The sequence below is a fragment of the Trachypithecus francoisi genome, unplaced genomic scaffold, assembly GCF_009764315.1.
Source record: "Trachypithecus francoisi isolate TF-2019V2 unplaced genomic scaffold, Tfra_2.0 Lachesis_group3, whole genome shotgun sequence".
NCBI classification, from domain to species: Eukaryota; Metazoa; Chordata; class Mammalia; order Primates; family Cercopithecidae; genus Trachypithecus; species Trachypithecus francoisi.
Genome location: NW_022681468.1, coordinates 126929718 through 126944127, shown reverse-complemented (window position 1 = coordinate 126944127; position 14410 = coordinate 126929718). Strand labels below are relative to the sequence as shown.

The 14410-nt window shown below is 46.0% G+C and overlaps 1 protein-coding gene across 4 annotated transcripts in view; it reads left to right on the top strand.

The window, feature by feature from the left end:
* The window catches only part of TLN2 (talin 2), a 455709-nt gene that overhangs the window by 374384 nt on the left and 66915 nt on the right, over nucleotides 1-14410 (top strand). For all 4 annotated transcript variants that reach the window (XM_033189877.1, XM_033189876.1, XM_033189874.1 and 1 more), the window contains 5 exons: nucleotides 1254-1394; nucleotides 1844-2025; nucleotides 3426-3558; nucleotides 6151-6252; nucleotides 10771-10941. In XM_033189877.1, the coding sequence (XP_033045768.1) occupies nucleotides 1254-1394; nucleotides 1844-2025; nucleotides 3426-3558; nucleotides 6151-6252; nucleotides 10771-10941 (729 nt within the window). The remainder of the gene's footprint in view (nucleotides 1-1253; nucleotides 1395-1843; nucleotides 2026-3425; nucleotides 3559-6150; nucleotides 6253-10770; nucleotides 10942-14410) is intronic.

The following is a 14410-nucleotide window of genomic DNA, read 5'->3' as shown; positions in this document are numbered from 1 at the left end:
CTGTTTTTTTGATCCCAGTTGTCTAAATTGGCTTTATATGTTGCTCATAAGGGTTAAGTTAAAAGTTTAATTGGTCATTTAACAAGGAAATTTGCATTCTTCTGCAAGCATAACTGCCTTTTCAAGGGTAGCCTTTTGCTGGGAGGGAGGGTTTCTGTCATTGGATCACAGGCTGTAGGTTCTAACAGTCTTGATCCTGAGGAGGTAGAGTCCAGGGCTGGGAACCTCATCGAAGTGTTAACCCTTTGTGAGGCAGTCTGGCATGGATCACAGGCCACATTCCTGGATTCTTTCATCCATCCAGGCCATAAATCAGCAATAGGCCTGATCACTCAATGCCATTGTGTTACCTGCTGTTAGTTTTGTTTTGTATTGTTTTTTAATTATGAAGCGTAAGATACATAGAGAGAAAACACATTATGTGTAGAGTTCAGTGAATTTTCTCCAGTGGAACACACCTTGGTAACTCTAGCCAGATTAAGAAATAGAATGTTATTGGCATCCAGAAACTTTCCTTGTGCTTTCTCTGGTCTTACCTGCTCTTCTCACACCCTAGATTAGGAGGGCCACCTGTGTTTGCACTTGGTACTAATGGAGTTGTACAGGAGGTACCCATTTGTGGGTGGCCTGTTTTGTTAAATATTATGTTTTGAGATTTGTTTGTATGGCTGGGGGTAGTTCTCGTCTATTCCTTCCCATTGGATTCCATTGTGTTCATTTCTAAATGATGACAGTTATGCCCACCTTGCCTGCATCAGTCGTTAGGGAACATGCGGGTAAAACTTAGAAAAAGTTAAAAGTACTGCTTTAAAATACAATAAAGTATGTTTATTGTTTGGAAGAGAATAGATTTAATCTGAGTAAAATGAAGGCGAAGATCCGAAGGATTCTAGTCTCAAAAGTGAGGAGGAAAGTAGTTCCGCTGCATGGTCTGGTGCAGGGGGTCACGGGGCATTGAAGAGCAGGCTGCTGTTTAAATCTGTGTCTCTGCTTCCTGGGAGTGGGACGTTGACTGTGGAGGCCGTTGTCTTGTGAGCTACACATTTGTCTTTAATTCTTCACAACTGCTAATGGGGCCCCTCTGCTTAATGGCGGGGGTCTCTTTATTCAGTTCTTATTTATTGGTTGTGAAGTCACCAAACATTTTCAGTGTTCCCATTGAACCACCTTCTTTCACTCAGAGGTGATTCCTGTGGTTCAGGAATAACTTGTGCTTCTCCATCAGGCAGAATCTCTGTGTTTTGCCCCATCAGGCCCTGGATGGGGATTTCTCAGAAGACAACCGCAGTAAGTGTCGCATGGCCACTGCACCCTTGATTGAAGCTGTGGAGAACCTGACAGCGTTCGCCTCAAACCCTGAGTTTGTCAGCATTCCCGCCCAGATCAGCTCCGAGGTAGGGAGTTTTTGTAGGAAGATAACACTAAGGTCTTTGGCTAACTTTATGTGGCACCGAATGAGTTAATAGTTAAAACTCCGAAAGCTCTTTCTGTCAACATGTCCGCGACTGTTACTCTTGTCCATCCTGGCCTGTGCACAGTGAGTGAAACACAGTGACTCCACCTCTCTTGAGAGATGACGTATATGTAGAGAACAATCTTACTGCCTAGGTTTGGGGCGATTCTTGGGATGTGTCACACTCAAAAATGCTAGTTAAGGGGCAAACATGGGTTTAAATCCCCACCGTGCAGACCCTGGGTAATCCAGTCTTCATGGTTCCCTACCCTCTTTGTCTCCTTCAAAGGGGCGAGGTGGTGATTTGGCAAAGAACAGGACCTTTCAGGGCCCACCTCATTCACTCGTATCTTCGCCCCTGACTTTGATTTCTGTGCCGTTTGGTCTCAGGGTTCCCAGGCACAGGAACCAATCCTGGTTTCAGCCAAGACCATGCTGGAGAGTTCATCGTACCTCATTCGCACTGCACGCTCTCTGGCCATCAACCCCAAAGACCCACCCACCTGGTCTGTACTGGCTGGACATTCCCATACAGTGTCCGACTCTATCAAGAGTCTCATCACTTCTATCAGGTCAGTTTCCCATCCGGAGGTTGCTGCTAGCCTGCATCTCAGCGGGGCAGGAGGAGGATAAGCCTACCAGGCTTTATACTTAATAGTGATGTTGTTGATCATTATCATCTTTTTCTTTATCTCTTCGGGGCCAGAAGCACTGGTCACAATAGTAATTGCTAACTTAAGTACTTACATATGCCAAATACTACTCCAAGTGTTTTATCTGTGTTACTTTATTTGAACATCACAACAGTCTTGTAAGGTACCACTGTCATTATTTCCATTGTACTGATGAATAAGTTTAGGCAGAAAAATTTGGGTAATATTCCCAAGGTCACCGTAAGGCCCAATGGCTGTCTAATCCCTGTACCACATTGTCTGTATCTAGGAGTTTAGGCATTGAGCACCATTGTTATTTAGCAGGATTCGGGGTTGCAGTTAGTTTGCTAATAAGACAAAGAATATTCTAGGGCCTGCAGTAACTCTGAGCATCTCTGACCTCCTTGGTGATAGTGGGAGCCTAAAAAGACATCCCCAAATAGACATAACATTTCTGAAGTTAGCCAGTTAATACCTCACAGCATGAAATTCATCTTCCTTAATTATATTTTGCTTCCTAGTTGCTTTTGAAGCTCAAAACCACAGTTAACTTTATTTCTTAATGGCTTGCAAAGAAAAATTCACTACATGTTTTAATTCCTACTATAGCTTAGGACTTTGTGACTAGTATGCAATGTAGAAAGCATAATACGTTTGCACTGGAAATAGTGCTGACTTTTTTTTTTTTTAATAAGAGTCCTGGCCGGGCGTGATGGCTCAAGCCTGTAATCCCAGCACTTTGGGAGGCCGAGACGGGCGGATCACGAGGTCAGGAGATCGAGACCATCCTGGCTAACACTGTGAAACCCCGTCTCTACTAAAAAATACAAAAAACTAGCCGGGCGAGGTGGCGGGCGCCTGTCGTCCCAGCTACTCGGGAGGCTGAAGCAGGAGAATGGCGTAAATCCGGGAGGCGGAGCTTGCAGTGAGCTGAGATCCGGCCACTGCACTCCAGCCCGGGCGACAGAGCGCGACTCCGTCTCAAAAAAAAAAAAAAAATAAGAGTCCTGTGCTTAAGCCAGTGAATAGAGAATCCAAGTCCAAATTGCTCCCGTTGCAGTTGCCTGTTATCAGCCTAAGGTGGAGGGCAGGACCATATTCTTTCCACCAGAAATAAGTAGAGTTATCTGAAGTGTTAAATTAAGGAATGCATGGGCTGTGCAGTGCGACATTGCCAACCAAGGGTCAGGGATTCCTCCTGAAAGGAGGTGACTGAGTCAGGGAGGAAGTGGACAGGGATCCTGGCCCACCAGTGGTGGAGCAGGCCTTGGGACTTGAGCCCCATGGAGCCTGTGTCCAACTTGCACTGTTCCTTCCAGGGACAAGGCCCCTGGACAGAGGGAGTGTGATTACTCCATCGATGGCATCAACCGGTGCATCCGGGACATCGAGCAGGCCTCGCTGGCTGCTGTCAGCCAGAGCCTGGCCACGAGGGACGACATCTCTGTGGAGGTAAGCTGGGAATCTGGGGGCCTGCTTAGCAGCCTCTAGATATGTTGAAAAATCTCAGCATCAGACTTGGAGGGGTAGAGGTTGTGGGTCCAAAATGTTTCTGTTGCTGGAGTTTCATCATTAGACAGCCATTCTCTGTGGAGCCAATCTGGGAACTTTTTGGAGAGGGTAGGGCAGATGCCAAGTAGAGAAGGGTGGCTTGGGGGAAGGAATATATGTTACTGGGGTGGAAAGTTCAAATGTGGCTGAAATTGGGAGGGAAAATACCAATATCAAGGTAATTTAGGGGTTAGGTGGGCACCGTGTTTGTTTTAACACATCAGTAGAGTGGACCTAGGTATGTAAATTGTGAATAATTCTCTGTTGTCATATTTCATCAGTGTGCTTTTTAGTTAGTTGGCAAATTCAGCATTAAACTAATGCATTGGGTTGTTCAGAGATCAAGGATTCTGCCCTAAGTTATTCAATATCTAGCATTTGAGGACTTTGGCATCCTATTATTAATTTAAAGCCACTTTGTCCTCTCTTGCTTGTTTTTGCAAAGTTTAGAATGGAATTTTCCTACTTTTTCCCTTTGAGTTTTTTTCTATTACCTGTCCAAAGGTTCCTGACTTTTACTTCTATCTCTACTGAAAGCACAGTGCTTGACATGCAGAAGGTGCTTAATAAATATGGATGGTCTGTTTATTGATGTTTATCTTCCTGCCACTGAATTCATTAACAATCAGCTTTCGGCCCAGAGTTAGTATTGCTCATTTTTATTAATAGAGCTGTCTATTTCGCTCCACCTTCACCCTCCTATTTCCAGAAAAAGAAAGAGTAAATTTTCTCAAACTGTGTGGGATGCTAGAATTATTCTTCTGAATCTGTTATTAATGTCCATATGTATATGCAGGCAGACGAGTACAAATAAGTGTGCCACTTGATGAATTATCACCAACTGAACAGGCCTTTCAACCAGCACCCAGATCAAGAAGCAAAGATGAGGCCAGGCACTGTGGTTCACACCTGTAATCCTAGCACTTTGGGAGGCTGAGGCGAATGGATCACTTGAGGTCAGGAGTTCCAGACCAGCCTGGCCAACATGGTGAAACCCCATCTCTACTAAAAATAGAAAAATTAGCCAGGCGCAGTGGCAGTCACCTGTAATCCCAGCTACTTGGGAGGCTGAGGCAGGAGAATCACTTGAACCTGAGAGGCAAGGTTGCAGTGAGTGAGCCGAGATTGCACTACCACCCTTAAGCCTGGGTGACAGAGCAAGATTCCATCTTAAAAAATAAAAAAACTAGCAAAGATAACCAGCACCCCAGAAGCCCCCCTCATCCCCCATCCTTTCACCATATCCTCCCCCAGCCAGTACATCTCCTGTTTTAACTCCCTCACTAGGAAGAGAGCCCTTCCCCTTTAACTGCATGTGCTCCCTAATCATACAGCCTGTTTAATTTAACAAACCATCTGTAATAAGACAGCACTGTTGGAATATTCTTGCATTCTTGACTATAATCACATTATGAATGTGAAGATAATAAGTAATTAGCTAAATAAAACCCTTGGCCGTCTTGGAAGTTTCTCTCTGCCTGCTCCCATCTGTCTCTATTTCTCTTTTTCCTTTTCTTTTTCTTTTTCCAGGGTTTTGTTTTCAAGTTTGCCTGTTAGTCTGCTCCTCTTGTTGAGGACACTCTGCCCACATCGCCGCTGGCCCATAGACAGCATTGTTCTGTGGGAAAGTAGCAAAGGCTAGAGTCTCATTTCTGATGAGCAGGACATCGCCACTTCGGCGGAGTTCACTCAGTTCCATGCTGGTGTGAGCAGACCTAAAAGGCCCAGTGCTCTGATGCATTAATCCTACATCTATCAGTGAAGCTCCTATGAATAGTCCTACAAAGGGATCTGATCTTTCCTGCCACTGGCTGAGAATCTCCACCTTTGAATCTCCCGTCCCCCACATTCTCAGAATCATCTAGATATCTTGCTGTCTCTTTAGAGCATGGTTCAATTCTTTGGGGGTGGAGAGATTAAACCATCTCTCAAGCCTGAGAAGAAAGGCCCTGAGGGCTCCGTTTTTAATATTTGCATGTGCACCACCAAACACAGTGGACCGAGCATTTTCACAGTGCGCTGTTTGGGAAGTAGTCCTGCTTTAAAGGAGCTAATCTCATTTTTATGTCGCTCTCCCTCCTTAAGGGGTTATTAGTTCTGAGAATACAGCGACCCGGATGTTCCCTCAGACCCCTCCATTGTCTCCCTGCATTTGGAAGAAGTCGTCGTTTTGGAAAGCCATGACTGTTCCGCATGTCCACTAATTACATTAAGGAACCTAAAGTAAAGATACCAGTAACGTCAGTTGTCAGGGTTGACAGGAGCAAGAAGCCAGTTGCAAAAGTGTCTCTCAGGCCTGCTTCTTCTCTCTCTCTCTGGAGGAGTCATCACTGAGAAGGTCAGGGCAGGGCGCAGTGGCTTGATGGCACACACCCAGGCATTTTGGTGTCTGCTTTGTATGGCCTCACTCATTTTTCAGAGGGGCCTTTTTGAATCAGTGCAGCTCTGTGGGGAGCTGTTATGGGATGAACTTGACACTTCTCTCCTTATCAGGCCCTGCAGGAGCAGCTGACTTCGGTGGTCCAGGAAATCGGGCACCTTATTGATCCCATCGCCACGGCGGCTCGGGGAGAAGCAGCTCAGCTGGGACATAAGGTAATGCACACCGAGGGGATCCTGTGAGGGTGTGCGTGTGATCACAGGAGAGAGGATTTTACTGACTTCACTGTTCTCATTCCCAAAAGCCTGTGGTACAAGTATTGTGCCTGAGTCCAATGCTGGTTTAAGCTGCAGAAAATAACACTGAACCTCTCTCTGGCATCCTCTCCAGAAATTATCAGTTCAGGATCTATTTTTACCTAGAGTTCAGAAGAAAACTTCAGTACAGTTTTTCTGGTTGTGGCCAGAGACGTAATTTGGCATTTACAGTCGTCCGTTGCAATCGGCCTTTGCTGAAAGAAGCCAGAGACTGAAGCAGACGCTCCCAGCCTGGAGTCTGCCACCTCTGGCTGGCTGGCCAGCCAGCCCCATTCTGGTGTGTTTAAGGGTACATTATTCTTTTGTGGTTTCTAACATAGTGTCTACTCTTTGACATAATGAGGCAAAGCAGACCTCTCTGGATGACCAAACCCTCCCTAGGTGTCCACTCCAGGGGAGCTGTTCGGCTGGCGGTTCATACCCACATTGTCTTAAGAGCAGAATGACGTTTTGCCTGGTTGGGGTTCATTTTGCAAATTCTTCAGGGACAGTTGGCTTGTCGTACAACCTGTGCCTCAATAGGGAGAGCCCAGAAATTGGATTTTTAACCACCTTGGGTTTCCTAGTGCAGCCATCAGTATAGATGTACATAGGAAGAAATACAGTAGCCAAAATCTTCTTGGCAAGTATCGATTTTAGAAAATCAATATTCTTGCTTTTTCAAATTACAGAATAGCTTAAGGGCCTACTCACCTTCCCACTGGTTCCAAGGAGGGATTTTTAAGATTTGAAATCTCAAAGGCCAGTGTCTCTCTGCCTTTTTAAGTGTGGCATATTTCATTTCTTTCTCTTCTCTCTTCTCTCTTCTCTTCTCCTCTCTCTCTGTGAGACAGAGCTTTGCTCTTATTGCCCAGGCTGGAGTGCAATGGCGCGATCTCAGGTCACCACAACCTCTGCCTCCCGGGTTCAATTGATTCTCCTGCCTCGGCCTCCCAAGTAGCTGGGATTACAGGCGTGTGCCACCACGCCCAGCTAATTTTTATATTATTAGTAGAGATGGGGTTTCTCCATGTTGGTCAGGCTGGTCTCAAACTCCCAACCTCAGGTGACCCACCCGCCTCGGCCTCCCAAAGTGCTGGAATTACAGGTGTGAGCCACCGTGCCCAGCCAGCATATTTCATTTCTTAGCCGAGTTTCTTTATATGGCAATTAGAGAAGGGCTTGTCCTTCTGTGTGAAGAGGTTTGCAGGGGTAGGAGAATGGTCTGGACACTGGGGCCACTGCCTGTGTGCCCATAAGGGAAACTGAGTTTAGAAGAGAAGCCGGACATTTTTTCAGCGTTACTTTTTATTCCAGAACTTTTGTAATAAAACATTTCTGGATGTCTTTAGAGGACAATACCCACGTCTCTGCGGATACTTCATTAGTATACAAGATTAATTCCTATGTTACTGGTTAGCATCAAAAGAAACATAATGTATTTATGTTGCTTGACTTATAAATTTACTCTTGGCCCTTGGGCTAATCCATCGCTTACCTTCTAACAGAGAGTTTTGGACAGAGGCAGTCTGTGGGCCCTCTATCCCGAAGAGCCGTGGACTGGGAGTTCACACCCACATTTTCCCCAAGGCTTCATTGCGGTGCTCATGGGGGGCCCCAGATCAGCAGCTTCAACAGCACCTGGGAGTGATAAGAAATGCAAATTCTCAGACCCCAGCTGTCTTCATGAAGTTCTGTGGCTTAAAACAACAGAAATTTATTCTCTCATCCAAAGTCTAAAATCAGGTGCTGGCAGGGCCGTGCTCCCTCTGGAGGCTGTAGAGTAGACTCCCTAGAGAATCTGTTGTTTGCTTCTTCTGTCTTCCTGTGGCTCCTGGCACTGCTTGACTATCACACTGATCCCTGCGTCCATAATCACGTTGTCACCTGCTCCTCTGTGTCTCTTCTATCTCTTAGATGGACACTTGTTACTGGATTTAGAGCCCACCCAGCTAATCCAGGACATTCGCATTTCAAGATCCTTAAATGCACCTGCAAGCACCCTTTTCCCACATGAGGTCACATTCCCAGGTTGCAGGGATTTGAATATGGACATATCTTTTGAGGGATCACCATTCAATCCACTGTGTCCCTAGACCTAGGAATGAACATCATGTACCAAATACTCAAAATTCTGTTATTTTAATGCACATGCTAACCCAAGGGAGGATGTTTCCTATTCTATCATGTCCAAGAACTAAAGGTGTTAAAGTCCTTGCTAAGCTCCCTAAATACAGAGAAAAGCGCATGACTTCAGAAAGCTTTGCCTGTAATATGTGAGCACCTAGCCTTTAGTGAGTGCTTCCTATGTGGCAGTTAGCGTGGTGAAGGGCTTTCATGTACACTAATCCTCCTACCAGTCCTGATGAACTCTCAGTGCTATTATTAATCCCCATCTTACAGATGAGGAAACTGAAGTGGAGCAATTAGAACAATTTGCTAACTATTTCTCAGTAAGGAATTGGCAGGGAAGATTCAAATCCAGTGATTCTGAAGCCAGAGCTGATGTCTTTCATGGCGCAGCCATGCTATCTCCATGGGGAAGCTGGGCTCCCGTTCAGTTATTACATTTAATGATTCTCAGCACACAGCAACTGCTGACATTAGACAGTTGCATTGATGAAATATACTTTTAAAATAATAAAAATAACCTGGAAAACAGGTAAGATTCTAATGCATTAAACATTTTGACTCCTCCTTTAGGACATAAAGGACCACCCTAAGCCCTCAGCCCCGATGACCCCTCAGTGCCCCATTCCCTTTGGTGGTGACACCAATGCCCTTCCTGGGGATGAGGATGAAATCACATGCAAGTGTGTGGAGCTGCTCCCTGTGGTTGTGCAGGCCATGCCCTCCACAAAGGCATTTGGCTGAAGTGGGAAGTAGGGACAAAATTCAGCCTATGCTCTGCCCTGGCGTCACTCATGTCTGCCCAAAGGACCCCTTTAAAATTCACCCAAAGGCTCCCTAAGGGCTGGCAACAGCCCTATTCACCAGATTTGAAACCTCTCGTAAGATAACCATAGAGGGGATAACCATTAAAAATATGCTTATTGTTGGCCAATAATCATGTCTCACTATTAGCGCTAATTAAGGTTTGTTTTTTGGACACGTTCCCCCACCTTGCCCTAGCCACCACCCGCCATCATCCTCCACCCCCTCCTGCTGGCCCAGTGACTGCTCATGTGAGTGGTCTTCCTGTCCACATCCCACAGCACTCATGCTTCTCACATGTGATGGGAAGAAGCGTTAAGGGAGGTGCTGGCTAAAGGTTTGAACTGAAGTGCTCTTGAAGGGCATAGTTTAGCCATTCCTCATTACCACACAGAAAGAGGCATTGAACAGAAACGTGTGGTTCATGCCATTGTGTTTTCTTTGAGTTGAGGATAGATTCTGAGAGGGGATAGATTCTGGTATCTGAAGTGAATATAGCAAAATGTTAAGATCTCATATTCTGATGCCAGGTAGAGGGGTATCCAAATACCGAATGATAAACTTCTATAAGTGCAGTGCTACAACAGCAGCAGGACTGCAGTCACAATGAAAGTGACGGAGACCATAGACTGTGGCAGCTGAGAGCTGGGGCTGTGGGGTGGGATGCCGCTGTCTCCAGCTCTCAGCTGCATGAGATGGAGCATGCGTCTCAACCCCTCGAAGCCTCGGTATCTTCCTGTGTATCTGCCTCTTAAAGTTATGGAGGCTCAGTGAGGAAATGGATGTTAAACTTTCAGCAGAGAGCCTGGCACAGGGAATGCGCCCACTGGATTGCAACACGTGGCCCTCAGCGCCCAGCTGGTAGGCAAGCTTTGGTGAGCATGGATGGATATGCACGGTATCGCCCTCCTGGAAAGGGGCCTGTGCGGAGGCAGTGGTTCCTGTAGGGATAAGCTTTTTTTGTTCTCCCAAGTTGGGCTAATCATAAACAGAGCATCTAGGCTGATGTGAAATCATTTGTGCTTTTTTTCCAAATCAAGGCTTGGTCAAAATGCTCCGGGCAAAAGGCAGTTGGGATTGGCTTCCTACAAAGCTTTTGAAGGCTTCTTTCATCTCTCGCTTTTTTCTGCTCCCCTGCTACCTTATCCTTTTCCACTCCCCCTTCCTCCTGAGTTTGTAAGATGGCTTTAGTTCTTTTAAAAGTTGTTACTTTATAGAAATTGACAGTTTGTAAAATTGAATTCAATTCTCATATCTCACTCTGGATCTTGGAATGGGTTTCTTAGCACCTCTGCCATATTTAGAGAGATGAAGAACTCCCTGGAGGAAGTAAAAACCGAGAAAGAGTACATTAATTAGCAAGCGCTTTCAGCAGTAAATTGCCGCAGATCTGCCTCTGCCTGTGAGTCAGCCCAGTCCTGTTCCCCTCCCGCACCCGACCGTGGAGCCCCTGAAGGAGACACGTGTATTTACATGATACATCTGTGGCTTTTTTTTTGAAAGGTGACACAACTGGCAAGCTATTTTGAGCCCTTGATCTTAGCTGCAGTCGGTGTGGCCTCCAAGATTCTTGACCATCAGCAGCAGATGACGGTGCTGGACCAGACCAAGACGCTCGCAGAGTCTGCCTTGCAGATGTTGTACGCAGCCAAAGAAGGTGGTGGAAACCCCAAGGTATGGTCCAGGATTTCGGGGACTCACTTCGGACCACTAAGAAGCCATCATGCATTCCTGCCGTAATGTGTCCCTCCGGGAAAAAACACTTCCAGTTCTTGTTGGTGGCATTTGAGCTCCCACTCTGAGATCGGAAATAATCTATTGGCCTTCCCAGGGTTCTTAGGGAGGAAATGAAGAAATATACATAAAAGTTATTTTTTTCTTGACAGAATGTGTAGACAAGTGTCCTTGGGGAGGAAAAATGTATGGTGTGATGATGACAGGAATGAAAACTATAATGCTTGCTGGGTCCCTGCTCAGCACTGACAGCCAGCTTGCACAAAGGAATGCTCTATTGTGCTTCAGTAATTTCGATTCCTAGTACTTAAGAGACTGCAGTTTAATATACAATCTCCCATACCAGTGGCCAAGTATGACGACAGCCTGTCATAGGAGACCTTGCACCACCTTTTACTCTGAACTTGGGAAGTGAAGAAAAGAGAAGAGCATATGCAAAGTCATAGGTAGATTTATTAAAGGGTTGTGATTTCTTCAGGAATAGAAAGTGGTCTGATCTATCTGGAACATGCGGAGTTGGGGGACCACCAGGCAGGAGAATGGACTAGGCTGCAGGGTGACAGGTCTCTTCCACATTACGGACTTCGGTCTTCATTGTAAGTAGTGGGGAGCCATTGGGGGTCTTTAAGCAGGGGAATGGCACAACCAGTCCTTATTTTAGAAACATTAGTAGCAGTGTGAATAATGTCATGGACTTTCCTTTTCTTTTCTTCAGATAATGTCTCACTATATTGCCCAGGCTGGTCATGAATTCGTGGCCTCATGCCTTCTTCCTGCCTCAGCCTCCCAAGTAGCTGGGGCCACAGGCACATGCCACCATACCTGGCTAGCCTGCTTGCTCGTTTATTTACTTATTTACTTAATAAATTAATTATAGATGGGGGTCTCACTATGTTGCCCAGGCTCATCTCGAACTCCCGGCCTCAAGCAATCCTCCCCCTTTAGCCTCCCAAGTACCTGGAATTATAGGCGCAAACCACAGCACCCAGCTTGGACTTAAGTTTTCTATGTTCAATTTTTTCATTCATGTACTTGGCAGTTATTAAGAGCCTCATTCTGGGGATGCTGAAATATTAAGAGCCAGCCACTGCCCTCAAGTCGTTCAGAGTCTTTTGGAAAAATAAGTTGAGTTGCTGAAGTGGTGGAATAGAGCGAGAAAAAAAAAATACCATTTTGACTGTGATGGAGTAACGATAGGGTGCCCTGCAGTCGTGCCAGCCCCCTTTGCACCCTCCTCAAACTGGAGGAGGCAGAGCTTACCTTCTGACTCTCTTCTGGATTGTCTTTTCTCAGGCTGTTTACTGCCACGTGTCCCCACTCCTACCTGAGGGTTTCAGTACTAAAAGAATAATTCAAAGGAGGAGGTTTCTGGATTTTTTTTTTTTTTTTGAGACAGAGTTTTGCTCTTGTTGCCCAGCCTGGAGTGCAATGGTGTGATCTCGGCTCACTGCAACCTCCGCCTCCCCAGTTCAAGTGATTCTCCTGCCTCAGCCTCCCAAGTAGCTGTGATTACAGGCGTGTGCCACCACACCCAGCTAATTTTTTGTATTTTTAGTAGAGATGGGGTTTCACCATGTTGGCCAGGCTGGTCTTGAACTCCTGACCTCAGGTGATCCACCCACCTCAGCCTCCCAAAGTGCTGGAATTACAAGCATGAGCCACCACACCTGACCTTTCTGGATTTTTAGGACATTAACACATCTTCTTGGACTGTACATTCAGAGCTCCTTGTGGAATTTTATTTTCTCTCAAAGAACCTCACAACCTCAGCTTCTCCTTTCTGGTAAAGCAGAGGCTGTTACCGGAAAGCTTATAGTGCTGACTCTTTGTGCTCCCAGCCATCAGAGATGGGGTCTCGCCATGTTGCCCAGGCTCATCACAAACTTCTGGCCTCAAGCAATCCTCCGCCTTCAGCCTCCCAAGTACCTGGGATTACAGGTGCGAGCCACAACATCTAGCTTGGGCTTAGTTTCCTGTGTTCCCACCCATAGAGCACACATCGTCAGCACTGTCAGCTTTCTGGTAACAGCCTCTGCTTGAAAGCGGTGTCTAGAATAATCTTCCACCAGTGTGAAGTCGTTTTCAGTAAAGCATTAGATGATGAAGTAAAACACGATGAGTGAAGGCAAGGCAGGTGATCACTTCTGTCCCTCCCTGGTCTCATTCAACCTGCTCTCTTTCTGCAAACCCTGACAGGCTTAGCCCAAAGTGTGCCTGGGACACTGCAAGTCTGCGTTTTTGAACCCTTTCCTTGGATGCCTGACGCAGAGACTTAATCACCTTGAGTGTTATTCTTTGGACAGATATTTACTAGGTTTTATTTGCCGTGTGCTAGGTGTTATATATCCCTGTTTGCAGAAGAAATAAAAGTTTGTCAGATAGTTACGGGTAGCTTTGATTTGGTGAAAAATAGCACAAGCTTTGGGGTCAAACATAATTGGATTCAAATCCCACCTCTGCCTCTCACGAGTAGATTACTTCATTTCTTTGTTTCTGCAGCTAAACAACGAAGGCAATTATGAATACCTCCCTAAGGTACTGGTAGAGACTAAATGAGATAATGTGCCTGATATAGAAGTTATGTTTTTTAAAAAAGTGGCAGCCCAGAACACGGTGTTAATGAATTACATGCTTACCAAGGCATTTGCAGTGTAACCTTTCCCTCCCTTCATTGAGCTCTTCTGCAGTATTCTCAACCCCACAGTGCTCCCTTCTCCACTCATCGCCACCCCGCCCAGTTCCCTTCTGCAGCGTCCTTGATGGGCCCCCACAGATTCTGCCTGCAACACTTCAGCAGAAGCACAGCCGTCTCCACTGTTGGGCAGTTCTAATTATTCCTTGTTTTTCTCCCTCTACCAGAGTTGAAATCTGCTCCCCTGTGGCCCTCTCCCATTTTTCCATACTCCTGTGATGTCTGTGCCTGCTATCCTGGGCTTTGTATTTGAAGCGCTGTAATAAAGAAACAAGGCTTCTTTGGAAGCGGACTTCAGACATGTGTCTGAAAAAGAATGGAATCTGGTTTTTCTCTTGTGTGGTGCCATGAGGAACAGTAACAAGGAACCCCTCTGGAATCTAAAATAACGACCTCATTGTTGGGCCCACTGATGCCACTTATGAGATTGCTGTCGGTGGTTTAAACAGGCCTTAATTGAGATCCAACTGTGTCTTTGGGTATCTGAAACTATTGAGCTCTACTAGCAGGTGTGTGTGATTTGAGATTAGGCTGTCTGATAAAGATGAGACTTGCCGTTGGTGTTCAGAAGAAAAGGCCCTGGGTGAGGCCTGGAGTAATTGGAGGAGGCTTCATAGAAGAGGTAGATGCTGAGCTGACCCTCTAAGAATCTGTGAAAAACTTAACCATGAGAAGTGAAGGAGAGCAGCCTTCTAGAGAATTCATCAGCATGAGTGG